Here is a 20,495-nt window from a genome sequence, read left to right as displayed (position 1 = left end):
TAGTTTTTTTACATTATATATTTTTACTGACACTTATTGCTGAGTATTAATTTTCTTTAAAATAAAATGAAAGAAAAAGAAAAGACGTGTATTGTCATTTTTAATGTCCTGACAATAATAAAAGTACAAATTATGTCATATACCTACTATTTAATGATTTTTTTTTTATTTAAAAAATATACAATCTTAAACAAAAGTTATCACTGTAGACAGAGCGTCTCCGTGCAGCTCGCATCTTTTCGCTTGTCATTGCTTTAGGAGAGACGCATCCCTGATCTCTTGTTCTTCTACGCTGAAGGATGTTTGAAAACGGATTCACATTCGACTTAAGAGGATAATTTACGACTTTAAAATAGCGGTGAGAAATGCGTATTACTTATATGGTATTTGTTTAAACCGTGTATATTTGCATAGCATAAGTCTGCTGCGTATAGCACGGTTGTTTGATCTACTGCTCCGCGTAAGTCTCTGAAGCCTCGGTGTTTCCTTTGTCGTTTGTCCGCTTTTGATCAGCTAGTCGTCGGCGATCTCATGCGGCCTAATGTCGTTGCAGCTACCTGCTTCTGCTAAACAACACAGAGCTGAATGAATGAGCTTCCTTGTTGTCTTTCGTTTGCCTTGCACTTAAAAGTAATTAATGTAATACTCCGTTTTCCTTCCTTTCAAATGTTTCAGTCGTGAGATTTTTATCTGGGTATTATTATGCTGCACGTTTATTAACGTTACTTTTATTTATTTTCAGGTGGAAGTAAATAATGGCTCCTCAACCCGTCATCCGATCTAGACAGACGGAAAAAACAATAAACGGAAACGCAACTCAAGTTGTCTGCACGGAGTTCAGCAACTACATTTTTATAGTTTTGACACAGTATGGTAAAATTGGGACTCTTGTGTCCATAACACCTGACACGAGGTCTGGTGAGATCAGCCTACCCTTGTTCAGCACCAGAGTACTGCTGGGAAAAGATGAGGTAATGAAGTTAGTTTTTCTTGGACAATCCATATGACAGATAAAATCATGTTTATATTTCACCTTGTCCCTTTTTTATCCTTTGCAGACTCTTACACATGTCTATGCCAAGAATGTTGCAACGTTTGTCTCACAGGAATCAGGCAACCGACCGGTCCTGCTGGGCCTTTCACTTAAAGACAACAGTGCTGAAACTATGAAAAACATTGAAGATATGATCAAAGCCTGCCAGGTTTGGTAAACAGGAAGTCAAACAGCACTATTTCTGGATGAGGACAAATGACGTATCTGCACAGTTTGTACAGCGTAAATCTTGTCAGAATGATCGCAAGTGCAGCTGCTATCACACACAGTTTGAAAAGCTTGAATTTTTATGTTGAAAATGAGTACTGTTCATGATCAATTCTGTTTGCCTCTATATAATAGATGTCTTTTAGATGCCCTGAGATTAAAATAATATTTTCTTACCTTTCATTTTTGGTGCTTATTTGAATGTCGTCTTTATTTCTACTTGAGGTGATAGTTCACCCAAATAAATTAAAGTTATGTCATTAATTACTTACTCTCGTGTCGTTCCAAACCTGTATAACCTTTTTTCATCTTCGGAACACAAATTAAGATTTTTTTTTTTTTTTTTTTTTTTAATCCAAGAGCTTTCTGACCCTCCATAGCAAGAGCAACAAAACTGAAACATTCAAGGCCCAGAAAGGAAGTAAGGACATCATTAAAATAGTCAGGGTGACTTCAGTGGTCAATCGTAATGTCTTGAAGCTCTGAGAATACTTTTTGTGGGCAAAAATTTGATTACCACAGAGCTTGCTTGTTAATAGCGTAATACAGTGTAATTAATGACAGATTTTTTTACATTCTTTTTCTACTCTATTACATTTATTTTAAATGTTTGTAATTATTATTTTATTATTATTATCTGTGTATGTGTATTTTTAATAGTGCTTAATTTTTTGTGTCTGTCTGTGGTTGAACTATGGGACAAGGAAATAAAGTAAAACAGAACAAAGAAACCTTGACAATTAAAGGACCCCGAAAGCAAAGATGTATTTGAAAATCGGACAAAACCCTGGTTAAGAAAAATTAAATAAAAATGAGTACTTAACTTTAATGAGGGAAAGAACCACAATCACATGAAGTGTAATTTGTTTTAAAATAATGGAGGTTTTTTTTTTTTAAGATACATGAAAAATGTAATGTTTATTGCAGTGTGTAAAGAGTATATGGAGGCTGACAGTGTAATACTGAAATGGTTGTGCGCTAAAGAATTCTATTGAGAGCTTTGTTGTGATTTTCCGATGGGTGGAGATTTCTTTGCAGAATTCTGGGTAATGTAATGTGTTGCCAAAAAATATTTTGTTAAACATTATATATATATATATATATATATATATATATATATATATATATATATATATATATATATATATATATATATATGTTTAAATAATGCAGGTTTATGGCTTTAACATAGGCATATACCATGGACTTTATAGCTCACAGTATTTAAAGCTTTTTAAGTTATCCTTAAAATCAATTTCTCTAGCTCTAAGACAAAATTAATGGAGTTCTTTACTCTCTAAAACTAACTGAGGCACCATACTGTTGGAGAAGAAACTATTTTTATTATGAATCCCTAATAGTGTGAATTAAGGTAATCTCTTCATGGCCCTCTTATATCTCAAAATGACCTGAATTAATACTGTATTATTGATGTCAGTATGCAAAATTTAGTTACAGATCTATTAAAATCAACTGAAGTGTATTGACTAAGACTGCACGTGTCAAGCAAGAAGAACGCAGCAGCTTTGAGCGACAGGTGCTCTTCCCTGCCGGTCCTGTCACGTGACCAAAGACTAATGTCAAGGTCACGTGACCTGGGTGTGTGGTTGTGTTGCGACGTACATACACCTGCCCTAATTTGACACGGAGCGAATAGATTGTTGGTCTGGAACTGGGAAAAGCCTATAGGAAGATAATCGTGGATAGTTTTCTTCGCTTCAGTATTTTGTACATTGATTAATTAGTGTTTGGGCAGTTTCCAGCGAACTGACTGTCCATCAGACCTGTCAAGTGTTAAACGAGGAAGTGCGCTTGACTCATCATCGCTGTCGTCGCTCGGGCCATATCCACCTATGGCTACAAGTCGTAAATTTATCTGTTTTTAATCACTAATGTATGCAGTGTATTTATTATTTTAGTCCCAGTGCGATGTTCAGAGTCAAGCGACGTTTACGGTGAAGTTACTCGAGTTTTATCGCACTAAACTCTTACAGGTGTCGACACTGAAGCAGGGTAAGTGTTTCAGAAAATATCTATGAACAGATCTTACCTTCTGTTTCAGTAATAGGTTTGATTGAAATGATTCCTACTTAGCTTTTTAAGTCTTTTACTGTAAAAAGGGCATATTTGCTTAAAAATACTACACTAGCATATGCTATGTATTAATTATGTATTCTGACGCTGCGTTTACAAATTGTATAATAAATTGACATGACATTTCCTTCAAACAACATAAAGACTGTGGATTGTACTTCTAAATGAAACACCGTTATTGTTAAAAAAAAGTAATCATGGTAATGTTTTGTTTATATATATATATATATATATTAAACCAAACATTACCATAATTTATTATATATATATATATATATATATATATATATATATAAATATGTATATATATGAAGTCTTTGTTCTGTTTATTGAAACATATAGTGCAATTGATAGATAAACATGGATAAACAGATTAGGTTTAAATTTTCTCTTTTTCAATAAAATTAATAGCATTAAATTGATTAAAAGTGACATGTAATAGTACAAATATATTTTTATTTAAAATAAATTGTTATTTTGAAATCTGAAGTGAAAATGTATCAGTTTCCACAAAAAGTTAATCGGGAAAGAAATTCAAATATTAAACTGCAGGTTGTTTATTACTATAAACTTTTTTTAACAATTTGTTTACACTTTTTTTAATACTTTTTAATAAAATATATATATAAAATAAATAAGAATAAGAAATAAAATACTGCTGCAAAGTTCTCCACTAAATAAAATACTCTCAGTCTCAAACCAATATCATATAGTGAAGTGACATATAATAAAATATAATGAAAAATATAAAAAAATAACTATGATTACAGTGCAGCATTACCAATCCCAGCTTGTAGGCCTGCTCATATTTAAAAAAATAACTTTTCCAAAGTGTAAAGTGCAGCATCAACAGTTTCAGTTTTTAGACCTGCTCAGATTTCGTTATTGCGTTGGACCGATCGGAATTAAGAGCAAAGGTCTGTTTAAATGCCGACGGGAGCTGAGTTTGAATTACAATAATTTTTTTCCTAGTTGTAGTGAAATTCACACTCGTGTAATGCCTTTTGAAAACTTTAGGCCGGTGACACACTTGTATATTGCACCTGTCAAACAGTCTATTTTGCCGTCAATACTGTTAACGGTGTCCTTTATCAGTAGGCTTTACATTTATGCTCAACATGAAGTATAGATATTGTTGTCGTGAAGACAAGATCCTGGTCTGTCGGCAGCCTCCCTCTATGTCATCTACAGTAGCAGCAGCGTGCCAGCGCCGCGTCAGGCACGATTCTGGTGTGTAAAGACACAGAAAACACGAAGCAGCTGTCACGCAACTGACACGCTGCAGAAACGCCATGCTCACGCCACGCAGCCAGTGTGCCGCTGTAGGGCGTGACTTCGCCACATATTTACGTTTGGAAACACAAAAATGTGCCTATGTTCCGCACACAAAATATTGCATTCGGTCATTCAATACACACGTGCACCATGCCGAAAGCCCTGTACCGAAACGGTCCGGTACGAATACATGTACCGTTACACCCCTAAAATATATAAATATATATATATATATATATATATATATATATATATATATATATATATATATATATATATATATAATATTGTTATTTAGTTTATTCATTCTTGAGCACCATGTCATGATTTCTGAAGGATCATTAGTTCTGAAGGATTTGAAAAATAATGTATGAACAAAGGTGTAAATGAAAGAGATAATAAATATTCAGGCTATAACTTATATGATATCAAATGGCTTTTATTTGATTTTGAAAAAGTATTTAAGTTTTTAATTTTATTTGTTATTTGTTTCACACAGATGAATGAGTCCGGGTCCACTGCGACAAATTTCAGCACTCTGTCAGTGGATTCAGATAAAACCATGGATAATTCAGTCCCTTTGTCGTCATTCTCAATGCTGTCAAACATAACCTATATGTCTAACATGACCGTGATCAGATCAAGTAATGGGACTGAAGTAGTGGGGGACGACCAGCTCTTCCTCAACACCCGCACGGCCCAAGCCTTGTCAGGGATTTTCGTTTGGTCTGCGCTCATCATCACCTGTCATCAGGTAGGCTCATTTAGAGGAACTAACTGTCACTCACTAGAGGACAACTAATTCATAGTAATCCTTTTACAGCCAGGCACTCACACATCCAGCACAATTTCTAGACCACAGAGTTTCTTATTTGGCAAAAGAATGCATCACTGCTGCTTTATAAACCAGTATGGAGTAAAGCAAGTATAGGGCCATTAGACGAGAAAAACAAATCTTAGCATTGAATGGACTGGTTTTGTGGCCTGGGGAAAACTGGAAGCTCTAATAGCCGCGGTTCATTCAGAGCACAGGCAAATAAAAGCAAATAACCCAGGCAGAGAAAACAAGAGCTTTGCCATGCTGTCTCCCCCCTCGTACCTGACCACAGGCTCATTATCATCTGCAGATCTTGATAATACTGTGTTATTTTAGAAGGTTAATCTTTGCCACAATGTCATTAAAGACTCACTGCAGTAATTACTAACCCTCCACTGGTTATCGATCATCAGAGATCAATAAATACCTGCATGTTTGTTCTGGACCGTCATCCATGTTTCCTTTGCTCTAAATGATTCATTTAGAGTGCTGTTACCGTCCTTGACCAATCAAAGTGAGCTACAGAGCAGAGTGGTGCCTGTTCCCAGAGCTGATAAGAGTGCTGTGTAAACACACAGTATGGCTTTAGTGTACCCTGGTGATCTAATGAGAGGATATTTAACCAATAATACATGTGCCATCTGCCATGTGCACCACGGGAACGCTTTTTAAGGAAATGATTGTCTCAAAGCTGTGACAAAGCTTGTGTTTCACTTGGTCTTTGTGTGTGTACTAGTGTTTGGCAGTATTTGTTGGTGTGTTAATGTTTGCCGATGCAGTTTAAATAAATCTGTAAACAGTGTCTAATACACTAACAGTAAAAGATTTGGATACAACTGAAAAAAAAAAGCGAATAATGCTTTTCTTGAAATTAGTGTTAAATAAATTGAGCCAATCTACACTAACATTCAAAAGTTTAGGGTTAAATATTTGTTTTTTGGGGGGGTGCTCTTATGATCACGCTTTTGCTCAAATATGCTTCTTAAAAAAAAAAAATACAGTTAAAAATGTTAATATTGTGAAATGTAAATCTGTTTAAATATACTGTAAACGATGCTGCTTAATATTTTTGTGAAAAATATTACTGTGATATGTTGCCTTAACATTATAAATATCTTTACTGTCACTTTTACTGACTCAAAACTTTTCAACTTTTATTTCAGTAAATATAGCAAATTATTTATTTATTGTAAATGGGTGAGTTTCAAATCTGTTTAAAAGTACAAATGTAGGTTTTGATTTAACTTTTTTTATTTAACATACTCCCATTCATGTTTAATATTCAAATTGTTTTTTTTTTAATATTCATAGTTTTTTGACTTACAGTATATTATGATTACTGTAACTATTTTAATATGTGGAAATAGTGTGTCCAAACTGTTGACTGGTATTTTATGCTCACAGGTTTGAAGCAGAAAGTACAGCGGGAGCAATATTTGTGAGCCCAGCCTTTTGTTTATAGAGGAAGTTCTTTTGTGCTTGATGAAAGACCATCAGTCACTAACCTTTACACCAGCTGTATCAATAAAAGAGAGAGATAAGGGCAGCTTCTCAGACACCAGACTGCTCAATAAGTTTTCTTGCAAAGGTTTGGCCGTTTCTTTATAGATATGTAGATGCTGAGCAGTTCTAATTCGCTGGGGTATTTCCCTGTCCTTTAAATTTTGATGTTCATTACAGCTAAAAGCGCACTTCATACGTGAATCTCCATTTCTGTGGCATATGAATGAGTTCACTGTGTTGCCTACAGCAAGATGAAACCGGCTGGTGGTGGATGAGTTTTGTGTAAAAGTAATTGTCAGGTGAAGTGCCGCCACAGTGTGAATATACCCATCTTGTGTGTCGAATTACCAATTATATTTGCCCACATTGTTCGGTTTCAGAAAAGGCTGAAATCTAATTTCCCTGCTCTTGCTGGTATAGTTTGAATCCCTTTTCATTGCAGCCTAGTTGACCCATGAAGAAATTTAATATAAGAATATGTTTCTCAAGCATCTGTTATGTAATTGAACTACTGGGATCGTACTGATGGAGAGCAGAGGTCAGGAAAGGTATTTCTTCAGCTCTGAATCGCAGCGCCCGCAGTGTGCCCAGAGGACTATGATTTGATTGCCTCCAAAGCGTCTTGTGTGCCATTCAAAAGCCAATACCTCGGAGAAGCTGACAGTTTTGAAGCGGCCAAACAACGTCGGGATGCTGTATGGAGCCTGGAAATGAGTCCCTGTGTAGTGGTTTTCTTCTTCAAGCCATAATCAAGTCAAAACAGCCTGGTTTTTGTCCCTCAGAGTAGCAGCAGAACGACTCATCTACCGCCACCTCATCCGCGGCTTCGCAAACAGCCGCCCGCGGAGGGTTGCGCGAGGCAACATATGTAAATCCTGAGGAGATTAAAGGAGCCTTCAGGATTGTTTTAGTATTTCACTGCCTTTCTCGGTTTCGCTACAAAAGATTCTCCCGGCGGAGCTTTTCTCGCGCGCTGCATACTAAAGGCAGAAATTGAGATTGCGCTCCTAAACCAACACTGTTCTGAAGTTACTGATTTGCCTGCAAAACTTTCCCATCAGTGCCAGGGATATCAAAGGAGTCTTTGAAGACCAGCTATTTAGAACATAAGCACCTTCTGGGCCAAACCTTCTTAAGTGAATTGTTATATATTGCAATGACAAGGCGCCAGCAGCGCTCTTGTGTCGGGCTTTTCTCAGCTCCGTAGTTTTCAAAAGCTTTACGGTTTTAAAGTTGGTGCTACACCTTGTGATTCACCGGCCTTGGTTTTTGGGTGCCTCACAGCTCCGCCGGTAGTTCCTCTCTGCTACAGACAGGTTGTAATTAGCTTTGACTGCATCTCTGCGACAGCCAGCAGACACACAATGGCCAGAGCCATTATTGTGAGCACGGCTCTCTCTCACTGTCAGCCCCGCATTATGGAGTCGCGGAGACTATGAACTTATTTCCCCTGCAGGCTAGGTGAAATGGAGGACATCAGTTCAGAGAGCAGCTCCCCTTGCTTTTCTGAGAGCCCACAAATACATCAAGCCTCCACCCGTGGAATGAAGGACTCAAATAATCTGATTTCAAATGATTGAGTGTCCAAGAGTTTAAAGAACCCAGCAAATATTGAGCCCCCTCAGTAATATTGTGAAGTTCAAAGGGACTGCAAGGACACGCACATGCCCTCCATAGTATTTTTCAAAGATATGTTATAATACCGATAGTGCCAAACTTTAAAACTATAGAGCCAGTATATGCACATGTGAATTGTGGAAACACATTGGTTGCATTCTGTGCATGGTTACATTTATTTCTTTGGCGTGCATGTTAAAAAATAAGTGCATTCACAAGGAGCAGCACTGATTGGATAGTCTTGACGCCTAGTCTATTTTTTGCTGTGCTGTTCGTGCACAATTAAAATGACCGCACAATTTTGGTTGTAAAAATAAGTATGATTTCATGCAACAACAAAAAAATCACAAAATAAGCATGTCTAATGTGTTTGAACAACAATTGGAGTATGTCAGTGAAGAAAATGAAGAATCAAAAATATAATATAAAATATAATAAATATGTATAGAATATTTACCCATCTAAACTTGTTTTTAATTGTTCCGTTTGTTGAAACGACATGATCAGAGCTGTTTTTATTGTGTACCATTTACATGTAAATCCCCGTCTTAACATGCAAATCCCCATGTTAAACTATCAAGACTTTAAAACTTTCAAGTTTATAAATGACCAGCTTCTAAATGCAAATGTATAGTTGTCTGTGTAAAGAAATATGTAGTTTTGATGCTGATGCTGTACAAACACTTCCAGCGTGAATGTTCTCTCAAGTCTGCAGCTGCAGTCAGTGATGATGTAGTTATGTTGATGTGAAGCTCAAGCTTGCGATGTGAAACAAGCATAAAGCACACTGCCACTGGACTCTGGAGCAGTGGGAACCTGTCCTGTGATGAATCTGTTTGGCAGTCTGATGGCTGAGTCTGGGTTTGGCCAATGCCAGGAGAATGTTACCTGTTTTCTGCATTGTGCCAACTGTATGGGGCTGCTTAGTTCCAGTGAAGGGAAATCAGTGCTTCAGCAAACCAAGACATTTTGGACAATGCATTGCTTCTGACTTTGTGGGAACAATTTGACGAAAGCCCTTTTCTATTTCAGCATGACTGTGCCACAGTGCACAAAGCAAGGTCCAAAAAGACATGGTTAGGTGAGTTTGGTGTGGAAAAAATTGACTGACCCTGACCACAACTATATCAAACATCTGGGATGAACTGGAACTGAGTTTATGATCCAGGCCGCCTTGTCCAACATCACAGCCTGACCTCAGAAATGCTGGGAATAAATGGGCAAAAATTCCTACATAAGCACTTCAAAATTATATTAGGTGGTGGTATTGAACCTTAAAAAAAGACGATGACGCTGTAGCTAATATACTGCCAAGAAAATGCATGTATTGTGTGTTAACAGCTAGTGATGTTAAAAGTTATTTTGAAGTATATAGCTGTTCATATCCTGTAAGCGTCAGTTTGGTTAAACATGGATTTGTTCTATGAAGTGTTATAGACCTCTACAGTTACCCATTTACTGTTCTTCAACGTCACTGGTACTACTGCCTTCAAGTTCCTGTTCGTCCACCTCACTTTTCCTCATACTAGTGTTTAAGAATGATACTTGTTCTTGTCATTTTTTTGGTTTGCACTGCAGTGTATTGATCCACTGCACTCACTAATCATTTGCATTTGACTGTTTTTGCTGTCAAAATTTTTGTAGTCGAGCTTCTTGCTAAACAAAATCTTTGTCTTTTATAGATATACCTGCACCTAAAGTCGTACACGGTGCCAAATGAGCAGCGCTACATCATCCGCATCCTTTTCATCGTCCCCATCTATGCTTTCGACTCCTGGCTCAGCCTGCTGTTCATCAGTAATGACCAGTATTATGTGTATTTCGACTCTGTTCGTGACTGTTATGAAGGTACAGTAAATCTGAGCTGTTCTCTGCTCTTACATTCCCTCCTAACCCCCGAGGCATGATATTATTTGCTGCAGAGATCACAGTGGAGGAATGACGTCTGTTTTTGTTGTTTGGAAGTTTGACCTGCAGTGAGGGAGGAGAGCCTGCTTTACAGGTGTGGGGTGGCAGGTTTCACAGAGGGGAAATGCTCATCGTAACTGAACAAACCAGTTTGTCATGTTGCAGCCAGAAAGGAGGGCGGCCAAATGTCTCTGTTATCATCTTTTCGGGCCTATCCCATTACTCCTAGACACTGAAGATTTGAAACACAGTTCTTCCTGCGTTATTCAAGTTACATGGGGAAATTTTTTGTTTGGCACAATCCATCTTTGTATGGAAGCATATGGGTAGCATTATTCAATTTGGGATGTAATATGCAAAATGACAATGCAATATGTAAAATGGAAATGCATTTCTGTATTTACATTTACATTTTCCAATACATTTGTGCAACGTTTGGTGCGAAATGAAAATTAAATTACATAATTTTCATTTGCCATTTCCTACAACAGTTTTAATATGTTAAATGAATATTAATTTTAACGCTTTATAAGTTGCAAAATTAAAATGAATTTACATATTGCATTGTCATTTTGCATATTACATCCCAAATTGAATAATGCTACCCATATGCTTCCATATCTTTGTACTGTATGGAATAATACTTTTATATAAATTAGTGTGCTATGAAGTTTACAGTGATTATGTTGTTGTCTGTAATAAACTACCCTTTAAAAGTTTGGGGGTTGGCAAGAAGAAAAAACATTACTTGTGCTCACCAAGGCTGCCTTTATTTGATAAATTAAATAAATAAATACAGTAATGTCAAATATGATCACAGCTTAAAATATCTGTTCTTTTATTTATTTGAATATATTCAAATAATTATTTTTTAAATAGATTTTTACATTTATTCCTGTGATGCAAAGCTGAATTCTCAGCATCATTATAAAAGTCATTAACTTTAGATCAATTTAATGTGTTCTTACTGAAGGAACACCTTTATTTCCCTTAATAAAATATAGGTCATGTAATCTAATTGTGATTTTCAAAGTGGTCAAGTCATAGAGACCATCAGGAAAATCCTACCACAAGTAATGGTTGCACACAATGAGAGACAATGAGATCAAACCGTCTAATCTGTCTTTAAATAGACCTCTCATGTTAAGATGGATTTCCTAGACACAAACTCCTCAATCTTGAGCTATTTTCTGCACAAAGTGACAGGATTTTTTTGTTTGTTTGTTTGTTCTGTCTGCTTATTTAAAACTCTCACTGCAAATTCAGCAACATGTTTGCGTTAGGCTCTCATATATGATTGACTTGGCTGTTTTTTCTTTCTTTTATCATTCTAGCGTTTGTGATATACAACTTCCTGAGTCTGTCCTTTGAGTACCTTGGAGGAGAAAGTGCCATCATGTCGGAAATAAGAGGAAAGCCTATTCAGTGAGTGTCTTTACATTTTATTTTATTTTATTTTATTTTTTTAAACAACTGCGAAGTTAATAAACCTAAAAAGCGGCATTTTTAAGGCATGATAAGTGTGTCTCTGTTGTAAAGGCTGTCCCAAATTGTAGACAATTCAATTATGCTACCAATTTAATATGTATGCTGCCACTCTGTAACTCATTTAGACAGCATCACATAAATCCAGCTTGGAGAAGGAAGTCCTACAAAATGCATAGTGAAGAGCTTATAAAGGGAATATAAATGCAGCATGTTGGACAACGTTGGCAAAATGTTCATTAACATTCACAGATCATAATTAAACTCTATTCTCATGAAGCCCCTGGAAGAATGATGGTCGTCATCACTCACATGACCACCATGATTCAGTGTGTTCGAGAATACATGCTAACCTTTAGGTTAAGAAACAAAATGTCTAAAGTGTTTGTGCAAAATAACTTTTTTTCTTTGAAAGATGATTTCATGTACCCTCAAGAATAGCATCAACTTTCAAATGTTACTTTTCATTTTCCTTTAACAGGTCTAGTTGCCTGTATGGGACATGCTGTTTGGTAGGAATGAGTTACTCCATTGGCTTCCTGAGATTCTGCAAGCAGGTTTGCTCCCGATTTTCTTTCATATTAAAATCACTTTTCCTTAACATCAATGTATGTCATAACATTTCTTTGTTTAAACATTCTAAAAACCCTAAAATAATTTGCTTATAAGTGTTAGACCAAACTGACAACCTGAAATGTAAAATCTGGAAATCAGCTGAACATTTTAGGATTTTATGATGTCTCCTATTCGATTCTGTTTTAAGTACAAATGGCTATATGTAAATGATATGAATATGTTAATAAGAGGGTCTGAATTTCTTTGACTTTGTCTCCTCGACCTATATCTACCCTTTCTACCTGAATTGTCATGAAGTGGCAGCTGTTATCTGTGTACTGTTGTGCTCCAATGGTTAAAGCAGGATTAAAAACAGTAGGAAGCAGGTGCAAGTCACTCGATAATAAACGCAGAAAATAGCTATTGCCGCCAGCCTGATGCTGTCTGCGCGGCAGCTGAGGAACCCGCTCGCACTTACTGATGAAAATTGGATTTGAGAGCCCCGTGCCCAAAAAAGAATGTGATTTGAACTTTTTTAATAGCAAGTAGAATTTCAAATCTCATAGATCTGTCTGACCAGACACCTACATGTAGGACTTTTCAAAGCATCAACTCGCGCTATGCCAGACTGTAGTGGAGACGGAGCGTGCTTTGATTATTTTGCGACGGCTTTTCTCCCAGACAGCTTCGATTTAAAACTTGAATTCCACGTTGATGTTTCAAGCAGTCGATTCCGGCTTGCACGTAGCGAGATTGGGGGAAAATTCTCCTTTGTGTCATTCTCAATGAGTGGATTTGTCAGTCATGTCAAACTATGTGTTGATTATGTAAGAAATAAGCACTTCCTGTCAAAAATAAGCATGCAACATTACCATGCCTTTGAAAATGATGAGGACTGGAAGTTCTCTATCACTCAGACTATATATGTTAACTAAATGGAACCGGCGTACAAACTAAACCATCACTGTTACTCATCTGCTTCTGTTACATCTTCTAGGCCACACTTCAGTTCTGTGTCGTGAAGCCCATCATGGCTGTCATCACCATCCTTCTGCAGGCTTTCGGCAAATATCACGATGGAGATTTTAAGTGAGCCATCCAGTGATCAATCATCTCATATCAACGTTCCATAATAACATCCAACTTTTTACATGACCTGTTTGACTCTGTCATGTGTCTTTTCATATAGTGTAACGGGAGGTTACCTTTACATCACCATCATCTACAACATCTCTGTCAGTTTGGCTCTGTATGCCCTATTCCTCTTCTACTTCGCCACCAGTGACCTTCTGAGACCTTTTGAGCCTGTGCTCAAATTCCTCACCATCAAATCTGTCATCTTCCTCTCATTCTGGCAAGGTTGGTTACATTGTGTTATATGTTCAGTTAGGGCTGCATGATTAAGACAAAAATCATAACTGTCAATTATTTCCTTGAAGTTGTAATTACGATTATTAATTACGATTATCACTATTTACACTGAAAGGTGTTTATGCCATTGTTTGATGCAACTGCATGCCATATTTTTACATGAAATAGGCGGAAAACACTAACTGATTTTTTGTGTGTGTGTGTGTGGTTTACTATAGTATTAAGTCCCAAATGTAAAATATACATTGGATTGATTTCTTCTTCAAATTATAAAAAAGTACAAATATGAATGCTATTATAATGTAATACTAAAACTAAAACGATGGAAAAACCCTTAAGAAAACATGTAGAAAGAAAAAAAATGCATCTCAAGTATGCAGAATAACATAAGTGGATGAATAATTTCCACTTTGAACAGTTACGTAGTTGTGGCATCCATAATTGTAATTGCTATTAGAAATTCGACTGTTCAGTATTCATCTCAAGCTGTTCATTGACACATGAAACATTTTCTTTTTATATCGTTGTGGAAGAGACAGAAACTTAGAGTCAAGGTTCTCACTGCAAATGTTTTGGTTTGTCTTTATTTAGGTATGTTATTGGCCATTCTGGAGCGATGTGGTGTGATCCCGAAAGCTCTGGTCATTGATGGTCATGAAGTGGGGGCTGGTTCAGTGGCAGCTGGTTGGCAGAACTTCATCATCTCCATCGAAATGTTCTTCGCCTCCATCGCCCTCCGCTACGCCTTCACCTCCAGTGTGTACCGCGAGAAGAAGAGTGAAGCACCAGGTTAGATGCTCATGAATGTGACACTTCGGAAAAACAAAGCAGAACTTTTTAACTTGTTATTTAGAGCAAAAGTTTAGAGGATCTTAGAAACATGCCACAGCAAGCTTTTATGAGGCAACCTGAAGTTTTCCTCCTCAGGAGGGTTATGACTCACGGTTCAGAGGACTGCTGGAAAGCTCCCTTCATAGACTCAGATCATCATCATAACTCCTGTGTGCTGAGAAACTCAGACCTGTGGCAGGTCGAATGATGCCGTTTCACTTGAAAAAATAGGAAATTAAATTTTCAGTAGGTGTTTTCTGGTAGCAAAACTTTCTTTTGGGAATTTCTGTTGCAGTATAATAAGGTCAAACTGACGACAATTTCAAAGAATAGTGACAATTCTGACATTCGTGCTTATGTTGTTTGTTCGTAAGCATAGGTGTCATGATATCAGATTTTCACTACACAATTATTGTGGCTTAAAGAATTCATATCACCACAATACCTGTAGAAATTTTGGAGGGACAAAAATGCTATCAGTCAAATTCTTCTTATGTTTTCTTCTTTTTTTTCCCCACTTAATATCACTCAGAAGACTTGATTTTGAGAGAATCGTTCTCACAAGAGTCTGTGACCTCCTCTGACATTATTTTGTGTGGCAGTTATAACACTGTTGTTGTTAATCACTCCTTTTTTGACATTTAATGTTAAGTGGCAACCAGTGTTACATTTCAATAACACCACCTACTGTGTTGGAGTGTCAACCAGACAAACTGCCAGTTACTGCCACTGGAATATTTATTGTAATCCTAACATGAAATCAATAACTCCTTTTATTAAATATCACGGTTATCATCAACTGCTGTAAATTACAACACCCATAGTGCACAGAACATAATAGGAGAAATTTAAAAGCATGTTTTTGCAGCTCTTTCTAACGCAATGAAAGCAACAGGGAAAATTATCAGCGAAAAAAAAAAAAAAACTATTCCTTGAAAGTAATCCAAATGTCTACTGCACTATATTCTAAGTCTTCCCAAACCATACGTTTGCTCTGTGCAACAAAAGGACTTAGATTTAAGTAATTTGCTAAAAACTCTCCAAATGATGGTTAGGACTTAAATGACAGGGTAAATGACGTCACTTGTAAAATCCCTTCTTTAACCAAGTCATACAGGCTGGGAACAAACATGAGTCGTTGCCTGTTTACATTCTTGTCACTTTATGATCCGATAACTATGCCGTTTTGAAAAGACCTTTTGTAAATGCCCTCCAAAAAAAACAAAAAAAAAACAAGTGACCAGGTGTTAACAGGCCTTATGACAGAATTCTCATGCTTTTATGAACTACTCCTTTAACTCCTTTAACAATACAGATGGAAACATTTAATGTTGCATATCATACACATTTACATACTTCTCTTTATTTTAACTTTAAAAGTATGTGCTGTGCAGAAAGCAGTATGCTTGTATATCATTCTGATCATATCCTCAGGCCTACAAAAGCCTCTTCACTCTTAACGGATTAGTCATAATCTGCCGCTTGTGCTTTTCAAGGTGGTGAAGAATAGTTCTGTTTCAATTTCCACCGATTTAAGCTGTAATGTCAGTTCAGCTGCTGAATGTTAAGAGCTGCATTAGATTTGAGTTCTGACTTCAAGAGGCCTCCGTGAAATATAACTCGACTGTCAGTCAGATATGCATGTTTCAAGCCTTGTGTCAGTTCGAATGTTAATATTCTAAGAAAGAATTCCTTTTTCACAGAAAGCTTTTTTGAAGCACACTGCTTAACAGTTGTTGGCATGGATATGTGAGAAAACCTACACATGTGTTAAGAACCCTTCCCCTTACTGGCATATGGAGGCATGGTGGTATTTTCCATAGTTTAACACCGAGCTCAAAGGGTGAAGTCACTGCTGGTTTCATAACCTTTCACTGGTGAAAAAAGGTCACGACTGTCGTGAAGCCTGTTAGGCAGAGCAACCTTCTAGGATGGCCTTTTCTCCCAAGCGGCCCAGCTGTGAAGACGTTCAGGACAGTTTTCTCATCCTGAGTTTTCACCCTCCACCCATGAGGGCAGAAACATCCCAAAACGTCTATCTGTTAACACACAGTAGTTCTCAAGCCAGCAGCTGGAGACCTACAAGCACAGTTCAAGTATTTCTCGAATTGGAGGTCAGAAACATGCACCCCTCTTGTGGCAGCCTGCCGTCACCTTTATCCAAGCTCTCATCCATCAGCCACAAGGCAAGATGCAGTTAGCTAGAACTCATCATTCTGCAGTGTATCAGGCTGTACACTGTAACCTCGTTTAATGCATCCACAGCTGAGACAAATCTGGGAACAGTGGGATTTTGAATTTCTTTCCTGGCCTCTCCAGCCTGTAGTAGATAAATGAAGCGGAAGAGTGATTTGGCAACCACATCAGTGGAGCGGAGAGCACCACATTGCTAGTGTTTTCATCCTGGTTTCTATTTTGCGAACAGCTGGGTTGGACCTTGGCGGTGCCCGTGGTGATGTGCTCACAAGAGTGAGGATAATGGCAAGTAGGTATTTTGCTCTGGAATTATTATAGAGGTTGTGTGAGGGGAAAACACAGTCTTGGCAGATTTGGTCGGGATTTAAGGTATAGTTCACCCAAAAATGAAAATTCTGTCATTTATAACTCACCTTCATATGTTGTTCCAAAACCATAAGACCGTTGTTCGTTTTCGAACACAGATATTTGGGATGAGTTAGCAAGGACTTTGTTAAAATAGTCAGTGTGAAATCAGTGGTTCAACCTTGATTTTATGAAGCTACGAGAATACTTTTTGTGTGCAATGAAAACAACAGTAATGATTTTTATTCAGCAGTTCTTTTCTTCTGTGTCAGAATTCGTTGCACGCAGTGTTGGGTAAATTACCGTATTTTCCGGACTATAAGTCGCACCTGAGTATAAGTCGCATCAGTCCAAAAATACGTCATGATGAGGAAAAAAACATTTAAGTCGCATTGGACTATAAGTCACATTTATTTAGAACCAAGAGAAAACATTACCGTCTACAGCCACGAGAGGGCACTCTATGTCTTCAGTGTAGACTACAGGAGCACTGAGCAGCATAGAGCACCCTCTAGCGACTGGAGACGGTAATGTTTTCTCTTGGTTCATTTCTCTTGGTTCATGTCAAATTAATTTTGATAAATAAGTCGCACCTGACTATAAGTCGCAGGACCAGCCAAACTATGGAAAAAAAGTGTGACTTATAGTCCGGAAAATACGGTACTCAAAAAAAAGTGATTCACTACAAATTACTATTTACTTCTTTAAAATTTTAATTTGATTACATTTGAATGATTACTGCATTTAAAAAGTAATCAGATTATTAATTACTTTTTACTTTTTCAAGTTTACTTTACTTTTCAAGTTATCTAACCTAGAAAATACACTACAAAGAGAAACTCTCAGTTCTTTCAGTGAACTCCGGTTCATGTGGTACTGTCACGTTCATGACAGTACCACAAGGCGTGCGTGTGCACTCCTCTCTTTGTAAACAAGCCTCAGCGCATCTGGGTTCTACGCCAGAACGCCGGCTCCTGCACCAGCAGCACCACATGCATGCATCGTGGTACTCTTGTGAAAGCATGGCAAAGACTGACACAGCAGAGAAGAATTGTTGAATAAAGTTATTTTGTTTTCTTTGCGCACTAAAAGTATTTCTGTAGCTTCATAACATTACAATTGAACTGTTGCAAGGACTATTTTAACTATGTCCTTTCTACCTTTCTGGGCCTTGAATGTGTCAATTGTGTTGCTGCCAATTCAGGTTCAGAAAGTCAAAATGATGCCCTGGAAAACTAGTCCTGTCTGATTAGGGCTTAAGTTTTTGAGTCCCACAAGTAATTTCTTTCTCTTGCTTTCTGCTCAAAGATGAATATTTTTTTTTCTCCTTATTCAAAACTTGACCCGTACTGGCCAGGTCCCACAGGAGTACACACCTTTACATTAGACAGGGGCTCAAATGTTGACCTCTTTATATTGTTATAATGTCATGCGTTTTAATAACGAGGCTGTGTGTGAAACTACTGTACCTGTTACCTCCTTTGCCTTTTGGTTGCATCAATCTCAAGTTTCTTGCCTTTCCCAGTCCTGGTAGTACAAAAACATTCGTATTTGCTCAAGTCTCCGATGTCATCAGAAATATGTCATGTGATATTTGACGCTTTAATCTGTTGTTTCATTTTGTTTTTGTAGAGAATGTAGCACCTATGCACAGCATATCCAGTGGCCTGAAGGAGACCATTAACCATGGAGACATGGTTCAGGATGCGATCCACAACTTCTCTCCAGCTTACCAACAGTACACACAGCAGTCCACCCAGGAAGTCGTGCAACCCAACATGAATGGCAAACCAGGGACCAGCACCTCCAAGAGTTCCAAGAAATCTGATAAAGTGATGCTGATCGACACGGATGATGAGTTCTAGTGCCCCGTCTGTCCTGATCGGTCTATTTATTTAATCCGAAACGAATCCGACTCTGAAGAACTTTGAGGACCCTAATCATGTAAATCGCTCCTGATTTTTTTTATTTACATTTTTTAAAGAGAGCTCAATAAAGTGATCTGAACTGTTTCCTGACAAGTAGACCGTGTCGAGCTGGGGTTGTTTTGTTTTCCTCTTCGTAGTCCTGGAGCTCATCCTTTCTTCTGATCCTCCGTAGTAGTCTCGTAATGAAGAGTCTCCTTCTCTTCTCCGACCTGTTCTGAGGCATGGCCGATAAACATGAGGCACAGGGAGCTGTTCAGATGGAATGAACCAGAGACCGACGCTTTAGGGAGCCATTCTTGCATCTGGTCGTTTGAAGTATTTGCTCAGCAGCCCTCTGCTGGGTCTCAGGATGAATTGAACTGGCTCTCAGAGATGCCCTGGCTTTGGAGATCGCACTTCAAACTGTTGTCTGCTGCTCTTTGAAACCTTTGTATCAATCATGCCACTCTGAGCACTGCCTCCACTTGATTTGGAGATTCATTAATTTTCACACCAGGCCTTCAAAGAGTGTGAGATCTGATGCAAAAAAATGCAAGTCTCAGCCGTCATGGTGTATTTTAATTTTAAATCGTTTGTATTCAGCATTATTGGTTGGTTAAAGCTTTAACCTGTGACAAGTGTATAATGGCACAGGTGTTAATTTGTTAATGTTAAATTATGTTGTTTAGTTCTCTACTGTTTGCCGTTCAAAGGTGGTCTGCCTAAATTGTTTGTAAACAGTCCGACATGAAATATAATTTAGGTAATTATCAGACAAAGCTATTGGAATATTTATTTACTACTACAACTTACCACAAAGTAAGTGAGTTAAAAGTAATTCAGTTAAAAGATTTGAAAATCCTGTCTTTTAAAGTTTCTGAAGGCGCCATGTATTGTCTTGATCGAGAATTGTTTTCTAAATGTTTGTTGATGTATTTCTTAATCTACTCTTGTAGTTCATTGGATCACGTTTTGCAAATACTATCATCAAAGATGGCTTCAAAATGAAACTACCTATGTTTTGTGATACAAAGTTGCTGTCTTCACTTTATAGACAAAATAAGTTGACTTGTTCTGTCTAAATTGTAGCCATGTCTGTCATCTTTGTAAAATGAATGTTAAGAAGCAGCATTATGCGAGTATGACTTGTGCCAATGATTGCTGCCTTACAGTTGTGGATAATGAAGTGATAGTGTTTAATATATAGTGTGAATCAGAAATGATCTCTAAACAGATACTGATATTTTAGCTACTTGTGCAGTTGGTTTTGAGGACAAAATCTGTTCTCATATTAAATAAATTCTTTTTTTTCTCTCTCACAAGACTTGTG

At 37.4% G+C, this 20,495-nt stretch overlaps 2 protein-coding genes across 2 annotated transcripts; both read left to right on the top strand.

Annotated features, from left to right (window-relative positions):
- The first annotated feature begins 210 nt into the window (after positions 1-210).
- On the top strand, positions 211-1,444 carry psmg3 (proteasome (prosome, macropain) assembly chaperone 3). Its single transcript, XM_052550816.1, has 3 exons — positions 211-358; positions 743-971; positions 1,059-1,444. Exons 2-3 carry the CDS (start codon positions 756-758, stop codon positions 1,209-1,211), a joined length of 369 nt encoding a protein of 122 aa, XP_052406776.1. The 5' UTR covers positions 211-358; positions 743-755; the 3' UTR covers positions 1,212-1,444.
- A 1,386-nt stretch (positions 1,445-2,830) lies between these two features.
- Positions 2,831-20,487, top strand: LOC127952392 (transmembrane protein 184A-like). The gene is made up of 9 exons (XM_052550809.1): positions 2,831-3,274; positions 5,130-5,384; positions 10,250-10,415; positions 11,810-11,900; positions 12,442-12,517; positions 13,513-13,604; positions 13,705-13,874; positions 14,478-14,675; positions 18,891-20,487. The coding sequence occupies exons 2-9, from the start codon at positions 5,130-5,132 to the stop codon at positions 19,121-19,123; spliced, it is 1,281 nt and encodes a 426-aa protein (XP_052406769.1). The 5' UTR covers positions 2,831-3,274; the 3' UTR covers positions 19,124-20,487.
- The last annotated feature ends 8 nt before the right edge of the window (positions 20,488-20,495 follow it).

This window comes from Carassius gibelio, chromosome B3 (assembly GCF_023724105.1).
Source record: "Carassius gibelio isolate Cgi1373 ecotype wild population from Czech Republic chromosome B3, carGib1.2-hapl.c, whole genome shotgun sequence".
In the NCBI taxonomy this organism is placed as follows: domain Eukaryota; kingdom Metazoa; phylum Chordata; class Actinopteri; order Cypriniformes; family Cyprinidae; genus Carassius; species Carassius gibelio.
Note: the sequence above shows the minus strand (reverse complement) of the source record. Positions and strands in the feature narration are given on the sequence as shown.